Here is a 23,537-nt window from a genome sequence, read left to right as displayed (position 1 = left end):
CAGCCTTACCTGTGCGCGCCTCTTCCAATGGCAGCGCACCTGCCGGCCCGCGCCGCCCAATCAGCTGGCGGCTCGTCCCTCTGCCCCGCTCCTTTAGTGAAAGAATCCAGCGCCGCTCGGGAAAGTTACCTGTGCGCGCCCGGCCCGGCCGCTCTCCGCGCCGAGCCGAGCTTTGCCGAGCCTCGCCGGCGCCCCAGCCCCGCCGCTCCCCACATGCGAGGGGGAGGGGGCTCTACCTGTCCTACCTCAGCGGCTGGCTGCGGAGCCGGGAGAGGGGGGGAAGGAAAGCAGAATTACCAGTAGCTCTGGTTCTGCCGTCCCGGGCGTTCACACACACCTTCACCTGCACAGACCTGAAAGTCCAGTTCCGCCAGGGAGACGGAGGCACCGGGAAAAGGGGAGAGAGTTCATTGGATCAAACATGTCACAAGAGACGGACAAGTAAGTGATCGCAGGCACGCCGCTGCTCCCGCTGCGCGGGTCTGGCCGGCCCGTCTGGCTGGTTGTGTTTCCCCCTCTCCGGTGGCGGACGCGGACCTGCCGGGACGGCGTCTCTCCCTCCCTACAGCGACGCCGCACCGGGCGGCACAGCAACTCCCGGAGCGCCCGAGGACAAGGCTGCGGCTCGCCGCCCCCCGCCTCGCTTTCCAGCGGGCTGTGGGGCTTCGCGACTTTTTTTATAGTCCCCTTTTAGTTTAGTTTTTTCTTCTTTTTTTTTTCTCTCCCCCCCCCCCCCCCCCCTCACCTCGAGGGTCGCTTTTCGGGAAGGAGATCTCCTCGCCCTAGAAGAGCGGAGCGGCCTCCGCCCGCCGAAGGCCCCGGACGAAAAGTGCTTCTTGCCTTTTGTGTTAGCGCAACAAAGGGCTTTTATCCCGGGCAGGACACGGCCATCTTCCTCCCCTTGGCCGCTGCCGGGCGGGCAGGGCAAGAGGCCCGCGGCGCCCCGGGCCCGTCCCGGGGGAGGAAGGGCCCCGGCCCGGCCGTGCCCTGCCCGGGTGCTGCCCAGCCTCGGCCGGCCCAGCCGCTGCGTGCGCCGCTTTCAGCCTCGGCGCCCTGACCTTGTTTTCCCGGCGGGACGCCCCGGCGGGCCCGCGGCTGCCCGGCGAGACCGGCGCCTCCGCCCGGGGTTAAAAAGTAACTTTCCCAGTACTGGCGCCGGAGGAGGAGGAGGAGGTGGAAACCGCCCGCTCCCGCCGGTCCCGGGCCCGCCGCAGCCCTTCTCCCGCCCGGGCGGGCGCACGGCGGCGGGGGCCCGTGGCGGCCGGACCCGGGCCTGGCGGCGGCGAGGCGTGCGGAGCAGCCCGCCCCGAGGCGGGAGAGGCCGGGGGAAGTGGGAAGACCCCCCCCCCCCCCGCCGCCTTGCCTCCCGGAGGCGCCCGGGGTCGCCGGCCGTGGTGCCGGACCACCGCGGGGCAGGCAGCAGGACCGAGACAGAGCCAGCGGAGGGCTCGACGGGAGAGGGGCCTGTGTCGGGGTGGGGAGAGGCGGCGGGAGCTGTCGTTTGGTGCGCAGGCCGCGGCTTGCTCTTCTCCTACCACCCCAGCGTGTGTCCGATTCCATCAAGGCTTCGTGCCGATCGGCCTAAAACCAGGGGTTGTTTTTATTTACCCCCTTCCCTGCCCGCCCCGGCACGCTGCCGGGTAGAGCCGGTGTCCGTGTTGCCGCGATGGCGGCGAGGTGGCTTGGTGCGAGGGCCGGGGCCTGGCTGGGAGCGTGGCGGCGGCCTGCTGCTGTGCGGCGCCGAGGAGCCGCCGTGAGGCAGCCAGGCGGGAAGGCCATTTTACCTGCTCGGGTTATTAAGTGTTTCTGCAGGAGGCGGCTGGGGAGAGTAACGGGGCAAGGAAGATGGAGGGCGGGAGACTGCAGAGGCCAAGGAGGAGATGGCAGTTTTGTTTTACGGCTGCCCCGGTGCAGGTAGGAGCACCCCAGTCGTGGCTGTAACCTCAGCTACGCTTGGTGCTGCGGAGGCGCAGGCCGTCGTTGGGCTCCCCAGGGCCTTTGTGGCAAAGGGGGTAGAGAGGAGGAGCCTGGTGTTGGAGAGATGGGACTGAGAGAGGCTTGGTGACAGCCTGCCTGTCAAGGAGTGAAAGAAAGAGATCATCCGACAAAGGAAGACAGCAGGGTTGGTTGCCCTGATAGGGAAGAGACGGGACGGTTCAGAGGAGGAAGATTAAAAGAATAATTTTAGTCCCGGCCTTTTCAAACATCAGCTGACAGCGGAGTAGTGCAGAGGTAGTTTCTGACATGAACTTAAACTGATCGTGGTAGGAGTTGGTAACAAAGAGGAGTTTGGGAGTTCATCCGAGCGGGGATGGGAGCTAATGCCTTAGGTGGCCAGATAAGAGCAGTCAACGATTGAAGTGCAAGGAAGGGAATAAGGACAGAGCCCTGAGGGATGCTGGTGAGGCAGGGAGGAGCAGCTGAAAGAGCAGTCATCAAGTTGGGAGGGGAACCATATTAACTGCCCAGGGCATCCCAAAGCAATGGGCAGTTCCAGAACTGCTCAAAGGTGAAAGGGGCCCGTAAGTTACTCCCTGGCTGAGCCTAGTTGCCAGTAGTTTCAGCAAAGGGTCAGAAACTAGGCTGCAGCAGATCAAGGGCAGTTAACGGTAGCGGGAGGGGAATATGGGGGTAGGCTGAAGAGCAACTTCATACCACAGTCAGCTTTGAAACAGAAAAACGGTGCAGTGGAAACGTAGCTCATGTAAGAAAGTAGGGCAAAAGTCGTTCCTCTCTGGGTCTAGGATGCTCCTAAGCTACAGGACTATCCTTCCTTCCCAACAGGAACAGTATGGCATAGGTGTAAGCTACTGAGACTGGAGCATTAATGCCCTTCATCCCTTGCTCTCTGTAGCACTGCTGCTGTTACCACTGTGAGGAACATAAGAGCACTTGCAGAGCACGTACCCTCAAGTAACAGCAGTTGCCCTGTTGCAGGTATGCCTATGATCTGTTTCTGGTTAAGGTGTTTAGAAAATTCATAGGTGGTAGGTAAGAGTTTGAAAAGGAAATAAAAAGTAAACAAATCCCTTGGGCTCTATACACGAGTGTAACATGAGAAGACAAATATATTTGTTTTCAGGAAAGATGACCAGGTGGAATGAGATACTAGACTGGTGGGGGGAGTTTGCATGGGAAGGTTTGTTTTGTTGTTTTTTGGGGGGTTTTTTAGGCTCTAATTATATCCAATTAAAACCTAATCCAGAGAGTACAACATTATTCTCCTCCACATGGCCTTTCTTTTACTTAAAAACAGATCTTCCCTACAGGCAAGACGGGAGAGGGAAGCTCATTATTTCGAGGTCAGTTAATTTGTCAGTGTCATTGGACCTGTTTTTGTGGGGTTTGTGCTAGTGAAGTGGTGATGTAGAGGACTAAGCAGCTGAGGGGATGTAGAAGGCCTGGAAAAATATGTTCCTGTCTCATCCTTCAGCAGGATTTGCCAGGTTTTCTGGAAAGGTGGTACACCCCCTGCAGCACAATGGTTCTGCAGGGCTGCCTGCAGTGTCCCTCTTTGGAGGGAGGAGCAGGGACAGGGGTGCTGTAGTGCTACCTGCACCATCAGCTTTAAGGGAGGAAGGTGGACAGTCAGGTGAAAATGCTAAAGAAAAGTCCTTTGATTCTAATGCTAACTGAGGAGCTTGGAAGGGGAGATTATCCTTAAGATAGTGTGCATATCTCCCTGTCTTTCCCCTTAAGTCTTTCTGCCTAAGCTGGGTCTTGCCTGCTTGCTTGCACAAACTCCTACCGGTCAGAAGAGATAAGGCATGATTTCACATGCATTTTTCAGAGGTAGTACCGACTTAAGCAGGCTGTGGCCACTTGTTCCTGCCTCCATTCCACCCTCTCAGCTATGTCAGTAGAGCTGTTTGTGCAGCTAGAGAACTGGCTCAGGGGAGTGTTGGGTTGAGAGTAGCCTGATCTCCTCTTGGAGGTTATTTTTAATATCCATTTTTCATTGGTTTGGTTTCTTCATATGCACGGGGGGGGCAAGGAAACATCAGGTGTTAAGGACAGAACTGTTCAAACTAGAATGTCTGCAGAAGGAAATGTGTGTCCCTGCCTCTCTATGAACGTTTTGGAGGTCCATGCAGCTGCTTCCGTTACCGGGTTCCCAGAGCCATCACGAGGGAACGCTGGGGATTGAATGGAGGCCAGGGCACATAGGGCTGGGAGGAGGGAGCATCCCCTTTCCAGTGTGTAAAGATGATTCCAGGGTTCACTTCTGCATTTACAGGCTGAAAAGTTGTTCTTGCTGTACTATACAGAAAAAAAATTATCACCACAGAACTCCAGATGAATGGCTCTGCTGCATTATACTGCAGCATAAATGCATAATTACTGCATTAGTGAAGCTAATTGGTGACCTCAATGTTTGTGAGACTTAACAGGGTTTTGGAGGTTGCCAGTACCCCTGTGAATGAGGAGCAGCAATTGTACAACCACTTGGGATCTGCCTGGTAAATGCCACAGTTGTGTCCCCGCTGTTCTGGTGTTGTGTAAAGTCGTGAGTCCTGTGTAGGCTGGGACTGCAGTTGCACAAAGAGCAGGCTTGGTAGCAGGCCTGAGCGTGCTGGTCGCTGTGGCTCTCTTGCTAGCTGGCCAGCTGCATGACTGCCTGTCAGTCAGGCTTGTCAGGCTCCCAACACCCCCAGTATGTGCAAGAGCTACTTGGGACACCAGGTAGACGGGGCTGGGGCATGCTCAGACTGACCACATTAAGGAGGACTTGGGTCAGCCTGGGTCTGCAGCTGAGCATGTGCTTGTGGGTAAATAACTGAGGGGAGAGCGAGCCTGGAGGTGGGAATGGGTTCAGACCTGCTCCCGTGTGTCAGTGGAGGCATGTTCACATCCAGCTTGCTACTTCATAGTGTCTGTGGCAGAAGTTGGTCTTGGACTCTTCACAGAGTGATTTTGTCCTGGTTTCCTATTTCTTCCTCAGTGTGTAAATGTAGATGCTGCCTTCATAATATTTAACGTAAACATCTAGTACTGTAACAACAAAGGGTGTTTATGGTTTACAATGTGATTCTGTGAATTGTTCTTAATTTTTTCTTTGAGGGCCAGAGTTTCCTATCAGCAGATGTTGGTGGCAATTAGGTCACAGACTACTCTTTTTTTTTTTTTTTTTTTTTTCCTCCGCTGCTGAGTGTCTAGATAGGGCATCCATTGAGATGAATTTTCCAAAGTGTTACTCATCTGGGAGTGAATGGAGAAACAGGAATTAGAGGTGTTTAGTGCTTGCACTTTTCAAATGTCAGACAGGCTGTCACGGATGTTCCCCAGAAAACCATCTCTGTGCAAGGAAGGTGGTGTTGCAGAACCTTGTAGAACTTGCAATCATAAGCTTAACTGAGAGGAGTAAGGATATCAAGTGGTTACGTCTTGCTGTTAACACTGCTGTCTCTCTGGTGCTGAAGTCTGAGACCAGACTGAAGATCAAAGCAGAACAGGAGGGAGGAGATTTTCCCAGGTCACTTACTTGATTGTAATGATCAAATAACCCCTTTCCTGTGGAAGGGCCAGCAGGGACATCATCATTCTCGTTCTGGCAGGGACATCTGAAGGGGAAATGATATTGCACTGGTTGACATTTGTTGTCAGATATTTTCGCAAATATTAATCCAGTGCAGACAATTGATGGTTACCTTAAATATTTTTTTTCCCATGATTATGGAGCAGCCAATTAAGCTGCCCTTTTTTGTAGATGCATACACACAAAATTGCACTTTAAAAATGCTGATCTAGGAATTCATCTTGGGATGAATCTTCATTAGCTTTTTAATCAGTGATTGGGACAGTAGTAGCTAATTAAAAGAAGATAAGTAATTATTTCAGACATCCTAGTATACCACGACACTGTCCTATTCTTTGATAGTACTAACTTCATAAAGAAGAGAACTGTTGCTTGTGAAATATTTAACCAAGGAAACCATATTAAGTGCATGTGAACTGTGGAGAAGTCAAATATTGCAACATACCTGTAGCTTGAGAATATGTCTCCAACCTCGAAGATTACATGTATGTGTAGATTTGTTAATTTTACTAATAGTGGGAGATAATGGCGTCTTCCATAATTCTGTATTTTAGTTGTTCTGTAAAGTATATTTTTGGTTTTGTGTTCTTATTTTAAATATTTGTGGGAAATCTTGACTCCCAGGATTGCTCAGTTGTTGAATTTATGTTTTCCTTCTGAATGTGTAAAAAAATTCCATATTCTGAAAAAAAAAAAGCAATCAGTGCTATCAGTTCAGTAACTATTGCATTTCCATTAACTCTGTGGAAGCAATGAATGAACAAGGGCCACAGGGCCAAGGGTCAGGTTAAACTGCAGCAGGTCTGGGAAGCCTTGTCATGACCTGTTTTTAATTTTAAAGCCTACTGCTGGCTGCTTCCAGTCAGCTAAAACAACCTTGGGTGCTCTGCACGCTGGAAGTACTCTTCTTGGCAAAAGAGAGCACGGCCTGATATGAAGCTGCTAAGTAATTGATAATTCTGATCAACTCTGTTAGCTACTGCAGTAATGCTGTGAGCTCCAGAGTATCCTAATTTTTTGAGATGTCAGTGTTTTTTTACAAATATGCTGAAACGTGCCTTTTTCTGAGACTGTTTTCTGCTTGGTTTAAAAAAAAAAAGCAACAGGCTACTTAGTCCACTAATAACAAACGACTGTCTGGTAGAAATAATATTTAATTAAAAGTGGAACAAAAACAGTCTCTGAAATCATAGGTATAAAAAGTCTCTGTCAGGGTGAGTAATTGCCTACTTGAACTAGTCCTCAGTACACATTTACTGTATGTATTTAATCCTTGTGTCAGATTTCTTTTTTGTACTTCCACTTTGACATACTTAATAATAGTTTTTTGTCGATGTTAATGAATCACCTATTTGTTTTAATCTTTTTAATCACTATTACATGCTCAAGTTATTTTGGTTCTGAGTAAAAACAAATAAAACTTGTAGTAGGCATCTAATTGTTGAACTAGTCTGTTTTGCCATTCGCTGTTTCTGCTCTCAGTGTATTATTTTACTTCCTCTCAGAGTGTTTTGTAAAGGTAAAATAATTTCTTTTAATAATTTAACAAGTGTAATCTTGTTCAGATTTGTCTTGTGCTCAAAAAGAATAATTGTCCCAAATTGCAAGAGTCCCAAACCTGTGTTCATTAGTAGGCAAAATTACTCAGCCTCTTTAATGGGAGTTTTTTCCTTGGTATGGACTGCTGGCTGGGCCAGAGGGCATCTTATCTTCTGGTTTCCTGGTGGTCTACATGTTTTGATTTTCCTTCACTCTTGAGTTATTTGTATATTTATATGCTTACTGGATTGGGCTAAGTGCAGTTTGGAGACCTGTTCGTGCTTCTGGGAATGATGTGATTGTCGGCTATGAAAGACAAAATACCAAGACACATGGGCCATAATTTTCCTGTTCGTTAAACATTTATGCTCCTTTGTAGTTTTAACGAAAAGCTATTATCTAATTGAAACAACAGTGTTGCTGACTTTTTAATTGTACTTTTGGCAATAAATACTGAGGAGTCTAAACTTTTTTTTAACAAAATAAATCAAAACTTGCAGTGAGTCACCCATGTCGGTGGTGTGTTTTTTGGGTTTTTTTGGTTTTTTTTTTATCTTGATGTCTAGGCAAAGGAGTATGCTGAGAGTAGTAGATTTGGGCTAACGTTAGAATCTTTAAAGCAAATAGTTTCAAGCACTAGGAATAGCTTTGATTTATACTTCTTTGTATAATGAGCACAGACAGAAATTTATGATCTGGAATCTAACGTTTGTTAACTTATCTGGCTTCTGTGGCATCTGTCCTTAGCAGCTTTTTAAATGGTCATAGTAGTGCAGTGTGTGCCTGTGAATTCCTATTAGTTGTAAGACAAATTGTATGAACATCTGTTCTAAATCTGTTTTATAGTAGCCTTATAGCTGAACTGAGATTTATGTGAGTGTAAAGTAAACTTACAAAGGGCTTTAGAGCTACTGAAATGCTTGTAAATGATCACACTCTGCCCTCCTTAGCTATGTCAAAACTGAAGTGGGAGCTTCAGCTCTTTTTCCAGCTCTTGGATGCGGCTGGAGCATGCTCCTGTACCTTTTGTCATACCAAATGAAACGCAGGCGTTCTTGAAGTTTCCCATTTCTTACTTTGCACTGGAGGAAAGACTAAGCAGGCAGGTGTTTTTCCTGTAGCACACTGAGTCATAGCATACTTCAGCCAGGTCTCTGATCTGGACAATCGAGGGGTCGGAAACCCAGGATGCAACATGGTGTGTGGTGCATGCCTGCATGCAACACAGAAGTGGTCCCTTTGGCTAGCATCTCATTTTAGAATTTGTGTTTCTCCCACGGTTTCCGGACTGGTGGCAGTCTCCCTGTGCACCTTCTTAACATCCAGCTAAAAAGGAGCTTATGATAAATATCCTATGGCCTTGACATGCTGGGCTGGGAGCTATGATGACATGAGTCTGTCTTCCCTTTTCCAGTTATTTGACCGGTGCTAAAATTTCTGTGTGCTTTATAACAACTGCATGGGCCAAAGCCTCCTATCTCGTCTCCTGAAGGGACAGTTTGCAGAGGATGTGCGCAGATGTGCTTGGTGCTCTTGTCTCATAGGCATAAGAACAGGCAGGCTCAGGCCTGGGCTGAAACCTGGGAATGGGGATTCCTCCCATTCTGCTGCCTCACACACATTGCTTGCTGTGTTCCCATCTGGCACCTAGCCTTTGCAGGGAGGGGGAAGTCCTAATGCATTATTGGGGGCAAAGGAGGCTGCAGGGATGTGCATGGAGTAGCTGGATTCTTACTTTTTAAAGTTTGTTGAAAGAACAAATGCAATAACCAAAAAAGCAATACACCTCCCCCCCCCGGAAATGCCTCAACTGGATGCCCACCTTTGCACTTTTAACAGTCTGCTTTGGATTCCAGGGGCGAATTTCCTGGGCAAGGCAAAAGTTGGGGGGCAGGCAGGATGAGACTTTCTTCCTCACTAGCACCAACTGGATCAGGATGTAATGCTGAGCATATGATGGAGGAAGGTAGGATGCAGCTGTACTTGATGCAGCATGGCTGCATCAGTCTGCGTTATGTTCAGTGGCAAATTTAGCAGAGAGGTTGAGGGCTGCATGAACTTTGCAAATTCAACAAAAAGCTCTTGAGCATCAAAATTGGCTGAGAGAGACTGGCAGGTAGGGCATCTTGTTTCTGAATAAAAAGCAAGCTCTGATCACAAAGCTGCAGCCTTTCACCATGGTTCATGAATGTGTTAATGGGCATTTCTGATTCTGTGTAAGCTAATTCACAAATTGTGTCAAGTTGGGTGAGAGTTTGCCTGTAGTAGGAATTTGGAGCCCCAAGTGCTGGCTGTTGAAAGTTCATTAATCTGAAGAAGAGCTTGAAAGGCCAGCCCTTTCCATTCAGCTAATTTATTGACATTAAGTACAATGTACCTCTCCAATTTATGTTGTACTGCAGTAACTGAAATGAAACAAAGTGAGCACAGACTTGGACATCTCTATTTACACATTACACTTGTATAGTGTTTTATAAAATTCCATAATCTTAATTTTAAATAAGTTCAAAAATATCAGTTTACCAGATGCAGAAATCACCATAACTGGTATAAATCTGGAAAACTTATGTACATCTTTTCTTACGAGGAAAGCACACAAATCATGTAAGATGGTACAAAGAAGAAAATCTCTACTAAACGTTTGGGGGAAAAAGAAAAGATTTTGCAAAATAAAGGCCATCTGAAGTTTAGTCTTGGCGTAAACACTCAAGTGTCAGGGCAGTCTAGCTCCTAAGCTAGACCATTCCTCAGAAAATACCTTTCATCCTCACACACCTATAAATTAAGATATGTAACCACCTACTACTGTGTAACATAAAACAACTGAAACGTTTTGTATTCATTAGGGAGTCAACTGATAGCTTGAAAGGAAACGTGCTTTTTAGGCACAAAGTATCCTCAATTGTTCAGCTCTGTCTCCATGGTAGGATAATGGCGTGCTTTCAGCTTGTACTGGCATGGCCCTCCTGGCTGTGTTCTGGTTAGCACACATCCTGACCACCAGGTAGAGGGGCAGTGGGCTAGTCTGCGTGAGGAATGGGCACGGAGTTGGGCTTGTTTTCTGCTCTTTGGCAGGCTATTTTAGAAGATGTGCCTGGGGCTACAGTGGATATTTGCTGATATGGCTGATGAGGTCTTCCACTTGCAATCTTGGCCCATCTTCCTTCCTTAAGTGAGTGGTTCTCTGTGAATGTGGTCACTGATGGATTTGCAGCTTTTGATAAGATTTGTAGATGTGTTGCTAATTGCAGGCTCCAACTGATGCTTTTCTCACAGGTGGGGCATTCAGAGCAGCGCTTTCCTGTAGGAATGCTCTTATGTTTCTCGTAGGTGTCACCCTTTGTCTTCCCCACGGTCCAGGTGCCACCAGAGTCATTCTCCAAGCAGCTGCCTGCTGTCATCAGTTACACAGCTGGGGGTGCCTTGGCATGGAAGGGTTCCTGATGGGACCAGGGGAGCTTACTTGTGCAGAGCCTTGCTCAGGAGGTTGGGTTTTCTTAGCATATATTAAAATATAAAGTATTTATCTCCTCTGGTTATGGGAGACTTTGCTACCCCTCTGTCGCATTTGGCTGAAATTGTCCGGGAGGTTCAGCAGTCGTGGAAAAAGAAAGGGAATGTGTGTGCACACGTAAGTCTCATTTCTTAAAGAGAAACCCTCCCTCCCATCCAAAGGACCTTAATAGAGAAGTTTTCTTAAAGCGAGCACAGTTGTTTTGGCTGACTGCTTTGGATATAATCTTTGAAATGATTGACTATGTTAAATCATGATAATTAGGTCTGACCATTAACCTCCCACAGAGCTGATTACAGGGATGGGGGTGATGAGGAAGTTTTTTATTTTTCTTAGTGCTATTGTTTCAGTCTGTTTGCAGAGTAAACGCAATGAGTGTGTTGGTTGATTAGGCTGCAGACCATCTCTCAAGGCAGAGGAGACGGCTATTTAGTTTTTTAGAGGTGAAAACCTGGGTTTTAGAGAAAATGTGCTCTGGGAAGGTGTTGGGGAGGCTCTAGGTCTATGCACCTGTGCCTTTCCAGCCATCCCAACTGTTTACTTACTGAGTGGCTGTTCCTAGAGCATTTATCCTGTTTACTTTAGCTTCTCCCCTATACAATCGTATGCAACACCTCCGAGGGACAGCACTCTCTTCATTGCTTTAAGATTGTCTTGACTAAGTTAGAGCAGCACAGATTGACTCCTCCCCTCCAGCATTTCTGCAGACAAGCACAGCCCAACTCTTACAAGGTGTGTTTTTAAAGGGCAGCTCACCGTCTGTCTGTAGTGCTCATAAATCAGTTATGACTATCGCACGGCTGTGAGCACTCCGAGTAACAAAAGGCAGTTATTGATTGTAAGGGAAGATTGCTACAGGAAGGAGAGCGAGCGGTATTTTGTGTGTTGCAATGGGCAGCCGCCCATGCGGTGAAACAGCCTGGGTTTAGCTGAAGGGGAGCTTTGTTGAGGAAAGGAGAATCCTTGCCTGGAATAATTGCCTCTGAGCCAGGGAGAATTGGCTACTCCAGAGTGGGAACAGGCCCTCAGCTACCTCTGGCACAAACAGCGGGGCTGTTGCAAATCTGATTTGAGTCATTAACAATAAGGCATTGAAAAGGCAAGCAGACCTAGCAGTTCTCTCTCTCTCTTTCTTTGGGCTCTTAATTTATGCTTCAGCTTCACTTGCTGAAGCAAACCTGTAACAACACAAATGTATCTGTGGAAACAAGAAGGACAAAAATCTTTAGAAGAGACAGCAAAAGGCCAGGCAGAAAGGCCCTTGGAAAAGAAAGGAAGCTTCTAAAAATCCAGATATTTTAGATGAAAGGAAAATATAATCTAAACTGTAATTGTTGGCTGTATTCTGTGATATGAAGCTATGAAATGCTCTCTTCCCCCACAGAGCTCATAAAACTGCTTTGTGTACCAGATGGATTATTTTGTTTTTCATTAAATAAAGAAACTTGTAAACAGTGCACTGTACCACAGCGATGATAATCTCCACCATCCCCCTCTTCTTCCTTAAACACCTGAGCACGCACTTTGCAGGTAACCTGCGCTCAGGCAGCAGCGGAGCCCTGGGCAAAGCCCCAGCTTGCTGGTCACTGCAGCTTGGGGGCCAGGCAAGACATGCTCCTGGCACCCGAGAGCATTTACCGTGTGGGTTCAGTTGTGCTTTTATCAAATCGTATTTCTGAAATCAAATAAAAGGCTCGGTTGCACAGTGTTTGAATGCCGCTCTCTGTGCAGTAGCGGCAGTTGGTTGGATTAGGTCTGTGGAGCTGGCACCGCCGCAGGTATGGGAGAGCAAAAAGAGGAGGCTGAATAATGAACAGTTTTTATGTAGAAGATGGCAAGAAATGTTTTATGAAGGTCACCAGGAATAACTGCTGGTTTCGCTAGTTAAGTCAGTATATTTGGTTATTCTGCCATCTTTGCAGCTTTCAAATGTGTAAGGTGTAATGTGTTAAAAGTTTCATCGTGATCCTTGTAACTTGAGCCACAATTCTTGACAGTGCTCTTGCAACACGGGCTAAGCAGCACACCCCTCACTCCACTATTTCCCTGCCTAATCTGTTTGCCTACTATCTTGTGTAATAGGAATGCAACTTTAAAAAAAATTTTTTTTTTGCATAGCTCTTTTATCCATAAGTTTATTGAACATTTTACGAAGGCAGGTACTATTATCTTCATTTATGTTTCCATTATACTGCAAATTTCAGCCATAGCTGCAGTGCAGCAGCTTCTCTCGCGATGCACACAGGCAGTGGTCAGTTTGTACCACTTTCAGGCTGGTGGAAACTGCTCTGCTGCAACTCCCACTTACTAATGGTCTTGTGTGTATTGCCATGGGTCTGTAACTAGGTGTGGTGAGTGATAAACTGTGAATTGAGACCAAATATGTTGACTACTTCTCCATCCACTGGACCCATTGCTCATGTCCTGTTACAGAAAACCTCTCTGAAATCACAGACAAATTGCATTCCAAAAGCAGAGAATAGCTCAATTATAAGGTGTACCCAGTTATTAAATACTCAACTATACTCTGTTTAGGTGAACACGAGATTAGTATTAGATACTTTTTCTTTTTTTTCCATTCATACCTTCTTATTATAACTGATTTCAGTTAAATGTATTTTTCCCTAATCAAGTGTACATCTAACAAAAATACTGGGGCAAAACGTTCTTATGTTGTTACTTCCTTTTTTTCCAAACAGTTTTAAAATATTTTGATAACACTATCTGTATATTAGTGAAAATACATTTGAATTATTATCACAAGGTCTGCACACATTTAATTTTTTTTTAAATACTGAAGATACCTAATACTGATGAATATTTATGTCACCAAGTTTAATACAGAGATGCTTGCTTGATGTAGTCATATCACTTTCATTGAGCTATGTGATGTTCTTTAACATGCCTTGTGAATAAAATAATCCTTTCTGGATCACCATTTTATTCTTCCTGTCTATGCAGTAACAAGCGACTTGTGGCCTTAGTGCCAAATGACACTTCATTCAACACCAGACGAGCCTACACCAGCGAAGATGAAGCCTGGAAGTCGTATTTGGAGAATCCCCTAACAGCAGCTACCAAGGCTATGATGAGCATAAATGGTGATGAGGACAGTGCTGCTGCTCTTGGCCTATTGTATGACTATTATAAAGTAGGTAACTCCATTGTTATTCATCCCTGCTGCACTAGCAGGGGACCGCTCTAAGAGGCATCAAAAGAGCCAGTTTTCAAAGACAGAAGTCCCAGCATCTTGTTTTCTCTCCCATACTTGCATCAATCACCCTTTCCGTTTTACAAAGCCTGTCTGAGGCTGTTGTGATGTGTTTAGTTCTGGAGATAAAAACCAAAATCAGAATTCCCGTATTAAATCTGCCACTATGATTTTTTTTTTGAGCATAGCGTTCTTCCTCTTCCCTTGCAAGAGCATTGGATGAATTAGCCCCCTTTTTATTTGTGCTCAGATACTTGCAGTATTCTTTAAAAAGTGGAAAAGGGGAGGCCTTGTCCATCTGTAGGTTTGTCTGCTTTTCTGGTTCATTCCATACATGGTTTAGTTTGCTCTTTAACTGAAGTATCTCTCATCTGACAGTTTCCCATGTTATTTTTATTTGTATAATGATTGCAGTAGGCTGTATACAAACATACAGTGAGGTCTAGCCCTTGCACTGGAAGTTTGCAGTATAAATAGAAAGGTGGAGGACAGAAATGGAGCTGGACACAGAGACAGAGATCTAAGTCAATTTACAGGGGAAGCACTCACACACAGTTTCAGTTTATGTCAGGTTCTAAGCCCAGAGCTTTACCTACCATTTTGATACCTTTCTTTTTTGTATATTTCATAGTGTTTAAGTAGAGCTATGTTTGAGATTTCTGCTGAAATCAGAGGAGAGTCCTACAGGGTGCATCACTGTGTAATGCAGAAATTTTACCCCGAAACCCAGGCTGACCCCTTTGTACTCTGCAAATGGAATCAGTGTTGCCTGTGAAGCACTAAAGTATGAAATTGTTCATTTAATTTAAAACTGTCTCGGTACTCCTGAAGCCACTTATGCCTGCATTGGACAGATGATCTTCTGTGAAAGGCAGCAGAACAATGCCAGCTCCCCTTGTAATTCATGACGAAGTAGCAGGAATGGAAATTTAAAATTAAAACCCTTTGCTTTTAGTATTTATTAGTATAAATGCTTTTAGAGAACGGGCTGCTCTTTTTAGTCTCTGCTACGGTCATTAAATGAGTGTTCAGGAGAAGGGGTTGTAGGCAAGATGCCATATACCAACCTTACGGTTAAACATTGTTTTAATTTCTTTACTGATTATATTTCAAGAGATGTTCCTTGCTTTTGTGTGTTGTTGTTAGTAGAGAAAAGCTTTTCCCACTGAGAAAGAAGAAAGGTCCTTTTCTCTGCTTGTCAGAGCTACCACAGTGCCAGACTCTGTGAAGTTAATGTGGGTTTGTAAAATTCAGGATGTGTATGAACATCTGGAGTGTTGGCTTCTGTCTTAGTAATACCTTTGTATGTAGCAGGTCATTAATCTGCTGGATTTTTTAAATAAAACTGGAGAACAGCCCTTTTCCTTCTCAAAACGATGTTCTGAGAGACATGTCTGTTCCTTGTTCCAGGCAGTTGCAAAAGACTTGGGGTTCAGGTGGAATAAGCCATGTTGCTCTAAAAGCCATTTCCGGCATTCAATCATAACTATTTCTGTCTTAAACTAGGAGAAGAGGATAACTCTTGTTGATGCTCTCAAACAGGAACTTAAAACCTAACTTAAACCTCTATGCTGTAATGTGGAAATGTAGAGGAGGACTTCAGTCCACCATACTCTCTTGAATTGCCCTTACTTATCATCTGGCTTATTTATTCTGACATGCTGGGTTATATTTTTGAAATACTTTTTCCAGTCAATAGGAATTATTTGAACTTAACTGTTTGGGTTTTTTCTTTTCCTTCCCCTTTTTCTTCTAGTGATATTTACCTAAACATAGACCCTCCTTCAGGGATAAAGATGTGATCTTAACAGGGCAATCAACGTGTGCAAACTGTGGCTTGGATCCCACTTCTAAAATATATGAAAGAGGATTTTTAACCAGCAGGATGCTTAGTAGGGAGGGAGGATGTCCCTAAGAGAAGGAAAGGCTCTGGCTAGCACTCTCTGACTGTGCTGCTGCCTTGCAGATACAGCAGATATTAACCTTGGCTACTGTAGTGCACCGTAGTATTTTTCCTCTAAATTCAGATATTTTCCTGATATTTCTTTAAAGTATTTAAAGATAAAATGCATAGCTTTAGCCCATTCTTAGGTCTTTTCTTGCTCTTTAACCCTGAGTTAACTGCTGTGACAGAGTGGATATACCTTCTTTTGGAAAATATAGATTAGAAGTTTTAGCTCCCAAATTGCTGGTTCAGCAAGAAAAGAAAAAAAAACAGTCATGGCAGCAACTTTGCCCTTGGTGATATCGTATCTATGCTGGTGTCAGGAAACCGGTATGTGGGAAGACAGATCTTTTAAGTCACTTGCTGTCAATTCTGAGTCTGTCAAGTGGCCAGATTTGACTGGATTTTTACTTCTCATGGCTCTTGATGCACTCAGCAAAGCAGAAGTCAGTGTTCTCTGATGACATGCCAGTGTGACCTGACCTGTCCCCATGCTAGGAAAGGGAAGGATCCACAAACTTGCCCTAGGTATGAGTCCTGCACCCTCCAGACTGCTCTATAACAGGAGGACTTAGCTGGTGCTTGTGGTTTAATTGAAAACCCTTTTTCATCTGAGCTAAAAGGGTCTCCATGCAGAGCTCATCAAAGCATTGTGTCTTCCTTCTCATCTTTTATTATTCAGTGAAAAGTGTGTGTGTGTGTGTTTGGGAATATAGCTTTGATTTTGAGATAGCTTGGCCTAGCGTGATATTCCAAAGATAAGGACACACAGAAGAGTGCTTTGCTCCAGACTGGTGTGCCCAAGAACTAGAAAAGGGAACAATCCCTACATTTTTTCTCTTTGGAAATTATCTTTCGGTTCACAATCAGTCTCCCAAAGAAAAACAGCTCCTGGCATCTGTGAACTAGACAACACTGATATGGTTACATTTTTCTAGTTGTTGCAGTAGAGCAGTCTGAAGCTGCAAATACCTGACAGTTGCATTTACCTGACCCCATGCCTGGTGTTGTTCTCAGGTTCCCAGAGATAAAAGGCTGTTGTCTGTTAACAAAGTGAGCGATAATCAAGAAGACCAAGATAAAAGGTACAGTATTATTCAAAATCATACACCCAGCTACTAACAGTGTTGATCAGTTGTGAACTGAAGGAACTGTGATAGCCTGAGGGTTTATGGTTTTCTTTGAAAAGATAAAAGAATGAAGACTGTTCAGGGAAGCAAACTTTACTCCTTTTTACTTTTAATTTATTAGAAAAATTGAACAGTATTATTAAACATGCAATTTGCAAAGTAGCAGAAAGTTTCATGATTTGTTTGTGTTTTGTTTGGTTGTTTTTGCTGCTGCTGAGATTAGTAAAATCAGATTATATTGACAGTTGGTTATTGGCTGCTTTTCTTTCAATTTTCTTCTAGAGCAAAAAGTGAGTAGTTTGGCCTCAGTAACCTGATTTATACAGTTTTATTTAACATAACTTAAGGTCTGCCCGGAAGCAAATAAAGTAACTCTTAAAAGCATTCGCTCAAAATGTTTTTCTCACTCCTCAGATTTCAGCCTTCCTCTGTAGGCTAAAAGTGACTTGAAGAGTCAGAGGAAGCTGACTCCTGCCTTTATTAAGACTTGTGGACAAGAGAGTGTATATTTATGTAGAAAGAACTAAGTTTTTACATATAGGAAGCTATATTCATGTGAAATGACAGTGGAGAGAAGCTACGCAAGGTATATTTCAATGTAGCTAATTTGGAACAGCCTTAGATGGTCTCCACTAGCTATGTGAGGTGAAAGTTTAAATAGGTAGTAGTATAAATTCACTGTTTCAAAACAGAATATGAAACTTTTTTTGAGGGACAGTTTTTCTTTTGCAAATGCGACAGAAATTCCTAAGTTGAGTGTGATTGACAAAACTGGCCTTCGGTAGAAAGCCAAGAGAGAAACTGTAGTGTCACAACATATCTCCTGGGTTGAAAACAAAGCAGTGTGTTACACCTACTAAAAGTTTTATGAGTTAACAATTTTATGTCAGTGCAACTACTATCAGCAATCAGATTGCTTTCAAGAGCAACCGTGAGTAGACATGGGAATGCTGCTGGAGGTTACTTTGCAGCCAATATAGTTACTGATCTACTCTGATACAATGGGATTCCTGGGCTTGCTCTTTCAGAAGAGCATTGGTACCAGAGTTACACAAACAGTAGTGGCCTGTCAACAGCCTGAAAGAGCATGCATCAGCGTATGAATTTTGCTGTTGATATTCTGCCTATTTCATATGCAAATTATCTACTGTGAGTAGTACCTCGCCTTACTCTTTATGCTTATTTTGTGCCTAAAGGTGGTTGTACTGGTGTATTGATTTTGCATCCAAATTATAAGCCAAGGCAAAACCAACCCTGGATACCTAGAATTTATTGTAACAAGTCATACCGGTTATAGGTCAAATCAAATGTATTATGCTTCCCTAGGTGTTAAAGAGCTCTGGACCTCTCTGCTTGCCTCAGAATGTCTTGCCTAGTATTTGTTAAACTACTACTTCTTACAGCAATGGCCTATCAGAGTTGAAAGATCTCCTTCCCTGGCATCTAAGAATATTAAGCTATTGAAGGAGAAGATTTACTCTTATCAAGACAGTTCATAACATATTTGGTTTTGTCTCACAGAAATTGTCTTAATACCGCGGAAGCTCAGAGTAATTTAAGTGGGGGAGAGAACCGTGTGCAAGTCCTGAAGACGGTGCCGGTTAACCTTTCCTTGAACCAAGATCCTCTGGAGTCGTCCAAAAGGGAATACAACACAAACGTTTCTGGGAGCTCGACACCCATCACGGGGACTGGAGTGACTGTGGTTAAAGCAGAGGAGTTCACCCCTGTTTTTATGACCCCACAAGCACACTATGCAAGAGGAGAAAATGAGGAGCACCGAGGGGTTATCTTTGAACCGTATGAAGTGTCCAGCATTGCTCCCCACACAAATTATCTCAAAGATGACCAGCGCAGTACTCCTGACAGTACGTACAGCGACACCTTCAAAGATGGGGGAACAGAAGTAAGTTTTTCACCTCAAATTAGCATCCAAGAACTCAATAAAAAGCTATAAACAAGATAAAGAGTTTTGAGCTGGTAAACAAGATAAGGAGATTTGAGCTGTCCACAAGAGCCATTAGAACAGTGATGCTTGTTTCAACAAATTAATCTCTGCTCCTTGTGGTGTTCCTGTCAGCCTGTGCTCTGATTAGAGGGGAGCATCATGAGGCATTTCAGAAGACAGTTTTGAAGTTGTTTATTGGAAACTCTGAGAATAATAGATACTGAACTTTTGTCTTCTGGGATATTGTGTCAAGTAGAGGATAGCTGCCGTTTTGAAGGATTTGTTTTCTGTGAGCAAGATCTACCTTCAGACCTATTCATAACAGTAAGAAATAGCAGCCACTTTGTAACTGGGAAATTCTTAATGTCTTCTGAAAGTGCAAATGAGCAGTGGCAGCCTCTGTTGCTAGGTGAACCCAAGTATTTTATTCAGAAGCTGTCTGTTGCACTAAGCTCTACTCTGCAATATGGGCAAGTGAGAAAAAGTAGTGGAATTAGGTGACTAGAGGGGAATGGAAAAGTTAACAGGCAGGGAAAGACTCGGGTGCATGTATATGTAGGGGAATGAGGAGGAGAAGAGAGACAAGGAGCTACCTTGTAACCATTTCACAGTTATGCTGAGACAAAGTAATTATACAGTCAGCTTTAATATGGTGAGTACCCTCTGGCTGCTTTTGCCTGCTGCAGAATAATACAAACAAGCCAGAAATGTAGAAAGGTAAAAATTATTTAAAGCTGACAGTACCTCTGCAAATAATTAGAGATATTAGGTGGTAGAACCCTCCTTGGATTTTTCTCCTCCAACTCTACGAAATTGTAAATGTAACAAAAGTACAAGGCAAGCTATGTTAAGGCTGAATTACTCTGACTGAATATATAAGAAATTTAGTGTGTGTTTGTGTATGAGTAGTATAAAAAAGTAAATTGTCTCCACGCAAGCATCATATATCAGGACGCCTGGAGGTGAAATCCATTTTCAGCTATAGAACGCATTTAGATCAACTAAATGAATAATTAATGAAGAAATCTAGCTTGCCATTGAAAAATCAGTAAGATCAAACCTTGGATTAGAAACACTGCTCTGCATTATCAAATCACATTTCAGCTATTTTTCATTGTTACCGGTAAATGGCTTTTTATGGGAGTCCAGTGGTACCATACCCATGGCTTTCCCTGGGGTGCTGTAGCTGAGTGATTCCATTACGCTGGTTTGTTCTGGGACGTGCTGTTGAGAGCTCCCCAGTCAGTCAGTCTGCGCTGTGCAAAGTGCTGGTGAATGTGCAAAGTTGTTTAACTTGGAGGTAGAAAGGGATTTTACGTCCATACGTTGGCCTTGCATCCCAAACTCCATGTTATAGTAATTTTGTTACAATGGTAATACTTTGTTACACGTTTTTAAAATGATTGGTTAATAACAGGGTATGATACTTGTCATTTAGGCTTTCTCTGCAGTCTGTGGAGAAAGAAGCAGGTCAAATCTGATTGCCAAAAGTGGGTGGAATGGTTTGCCAGGTGCGCTCGTTCCTCTCCATCCTCACCTCCCCTAGTAACTGTACAGGGAGACTGAACAGCTGTGACTAGGTCCCTGTCTGTGACCTAGGTGAAGTGTGTGCCACCGTTAGTGGCCTTCCAGCCCCAAACGCTCACGTGCGCATGGCACGGGAGCAGGAAGGGCTTTCCGACCCTGCTGCAGCCTCACTCAACGCTTAGCCTGTCCCTTTGTTTTTTCTCCACTACCCAAATCCCAGGATGTGCTTCGCCTCTGTGGCACTCTGACTGCTTCTCCAGCCACATGCTGTTGCGTAGGGACAGCTGTGTGACGCAGGTGTGAGGAGAGCATAAGGTAAAATGTCAAAACATACCAAAAGAGGAACTTGTGCTAAATTAGTGTTTGAAGTAGGGATACAGTTGTTCTTACTAGTTTTCCTATTAAGTTGGTGAGAATGGCTGGGTTTGGCTGCAGTAGATTTGCACTGATACCCGCTCAATTTTAAACACGTTATGAATATGTATTTAGAAATTGTTTCAGAATGTTTCTTGAGTGACATAGTTCTGTTATACTGAAGGAGTGCTGAGTTTTTATAGATCCCTGTGGTAACAGACACTTCAGTCAATCGCTTGCTATGTTCTTTGGATACAATCTTAACAATTATATAAATATACCTTTCTCATCTCTTTCATATTCTTATTTAGCTGTGATTAATTTATTAGTCCTTTATAGTATAGACAAAATTTTCAAGGATAGGTAAGTAAATTGAATGTTTTTGAAAATGTCAACCTCTAGCCTTTATATAAAATGTGACTTGCATGTCAATATGAGACCATCTTTATTGTAATACCCCTCAGATGTTAGATTTCTTAGGTATTTAGCTTATCTATTCTACTGCTTGTGGATTCTTGACTTTTGATCTTCAGGAAATATTCCTAACCAGTAGGTAATACCTTTGCACTTAACTGGATATTTGTTGTGGCACAATTGTGCATAAAGTAAAATTAAAAACTGTTTTCAAAATTGCCCGAATTGACACTTCTGGAAACAAAACATCTTTTAATTGCTAACTGGTGATCACAAAAGAAATCGTGGAGATTAAATGTAATGATGCATCAGTGAATCAAAGAGACATCAGCAAAAACATGTTTCAGGCAAAAGACAAGCCAAGAAGAAGCAGCAAGGCTTACATAGTGGAGTATGAATGGGCTTATTTGCTCAGGGAGAGAGAGTACAAATCCTTGCTTAGTCTGTGCAAAAAGATTTCATTTTTTCAGAATGCTACCTCTTGATGTAATTTTTTTTTTTTTAATAGATGAGTTTTCATTTTTTAAAGAGTCACTGTAGGTCTCCTTTCATCTGGTAAAGTGTGTGTTTTGCTCAAACAGAATCTTGCATTGAAGGTAAAATACTTTCTTAGTCTGTGTCACCACTCCTGTTCAAAATAAGCAGTACAGCAATCTAATTTTTTGTCAGCATTTCATTGTAGGCCTTAAGGACAGCTGACCACACATTTTTAAGTAAAGCAAAACAAAACAAAAAGTGAGGGGTCCTTAAATAAACATAATTCTACTTCTGTTGGCATTTGCATTTTGATTGTATCAAACTATATTTAATTGTTGTTTTTATTTTTCAGAAGTATCGCAGTGTGTCAGTGGGGGCTGAAGAATATATTTATGAACAAACAAGGTATGGCATAAGCTTTGAAATGTGTTGACTGGCATCAGGTAGGAATGTATGGAGGAGAGGCTGCCTGTTTCCACTTCCCACCCTCTCTTTCATCACCCTGGGGCACCTACAGGGCTCCCTTGATGCTTCCCAGCATCACTCTCCCCTTCGTCTCCTGCGCATGTTAGCTTTCATATCTGCCCAGTTTATATCTTCATCTGTTATCTTCCCTCAGCATTGTTTTAAGTTAGTAACTCCTCTGAAGCCCCCCTGGAGATATGTGAGATTAAAACTGTTAAGAGAGGTCCCCCAGGTAGCAGGGCACAGCTTTGACAGCCAGGTCATGGAAGAATCTTCTCCACCTTTCAGGATGGCAGGGTGCACAAGTCACATGTCCAGGATGGTTGAACTGGCTCCACCAACCTTATGGAATTCCCATCTTCATTTTTGCCTTCTGTTTTCTAGTTGCTCCTGTCACGTTTTCTGGGAAACCCTCTGTCTTTTTACACTGCTGGTTGTGGTACTTCATGTTTACCTATAAAATAATACAAACAAAGTATCTATTACAAACCATGTAAAAAACCCTAAGAATCCCCAAAAGTTTTTTAGAACGTTTCAAAAATTGAAGTTTGAAATTAATAGTGTCCTCCCTAAGCACAGAAAAATGCATGTGTAGAATGGGCAAACACTGCAGAGTCACTTCAACTAATAAGGACTGTGATCAGTAAAGTTTATAAGCTGACGCTTCATTTCATGCTTGTGAATAGCTCTGTCTGTATCTGAGAGATTACTCTCTCTTTGGAAACAGGAACATGCCTACATATTTTTCCTGGAGTAGGCATATGACTGCTTCTGTAGTGGAGGTTCCTTACAGCTTGATCTTTTTTCTGAGGAGTATTAAAACAATCATTAACTGCAGTGAGCTCCAAAGTGAGTCATTATATAGGCAGTATATATGAAACACATATTTAGCAAAGACTGCTTACTTGCTACTCCGGATATTTATAAAATTGAATCCTGAAGCATTGGTATTGTTAAGAATTCTCAAACATTCTTTCATACTATGGCCCAGGTCCATGTTAGAACAAAACCTTCAAATGCACACTAAGAAAAATGAAATACATCTTTCCTGGGAGTTACCTGGAAGTGATAGGTGCTCAGAAATGAAAACTTCAGATTGAAAAAAAGAAGCAGTGAATATGAAAGTAATTTGAAGCCTGATAGAAGATCCCTTAATGACTACACAGGGCTTTAGTTAAGACTCTTGGTGAGATTCAGAATAGTATAATCATTTGAGTGACTGCAATAAGTTTAAGGGTAAATAGTAATCCTCCTGCTATAGGGCACACTTTGATTGCCAGCTGGGATCAAGAAGAAAATTCCCAGGTGGTACCACACAGAGATTGCAAAATTGGCCAGGTGCAGTGTGTCTGGGATTTACATTTTTTGATGTCTTTCTGAAACATACAGAATGCCAGGAAACAGAAGACCAGGCTGTGGCAGACTGTAGGCAGCTCTGTTAAGACACTGTGTGTCTGACTTTGGTTCATCCTAAGCC

At 43.8% G+C, this 23,537-nt stretch overlaps 1 protein-coding gene across 9 annotated transcripts in view; it reads left to right on the top strand.

The window, feature by feature from the left end:
* Nucleotides 1–77: 77 nt before the first annotated feature.
* Nucleotides 78–23,537, top strand: part of GRHL2 (grainyhead like transcription factor 2) — a 70,839-nt gene continuing 47,379 nt past the window's right edge. For 4 of the 9 annotated variants that reach the window (XM_041123131.1, XM_041123132.1, XM_041123133.1 and 1 more), the window contains exons 1-5: nucleotides 3,068–3,302; nucleotides 13,551–13,740; nucleotides 16,763–16,830; nucleotides 18,397–18,781; nucleotides 21,948–22,000. In XM_041123131.1, the coding sequence (XP_040979065.1) occupies nucleotides 3,088–3,302; nucleotides 13,551–13,740; nucleotides 16,763–16,830; nucleotides 18,397–18,781; nucleotides 21,948–22,000 (911 nt within the window). In that variant the 5' untranslated portion in view covers nucleotides 3,068–3,087. Of the gene's footprint in view, nucleotides 442–1,058; nucleotides 2,938–3,067; nucleotides 3,303–9,500; nucleotides 10,248–10,342; nucleotides 10,562–13,550; nucleotides 13,741–16,762; nucleotides 16,831–18,396; nucleotides 18,782–21,947; nucleotides 22,001–23,537 lie in introns of those variants that run through there. The other 5 variants (XM_030012218.2, XM_030012219.2, XM_030012217.2 and 2 more) reach the window with 5 other exon arrangements.

The sequence above is a fragment of the Aquila chrysaetos genome, chromosome 4 (genome assembly GCF_900496995.4).
Source record: "Aquila chrysaetos chrysaetos chromosome 4, bAquChr1.4, whole genome shotgun sequence".
Taxonomy (NCBI): domain Eukaryota; kingdom Metazoa; phylum Chordata; class Aves; order Accipitriformes; family Accipitridae; genus Aquila; species Aquila chrysaetos.
The sequence above is the reverse complement of the archived record's forward strand: the minus strand, read 5'-3'. Positions and strand labels throughout refer to the sequence as shown.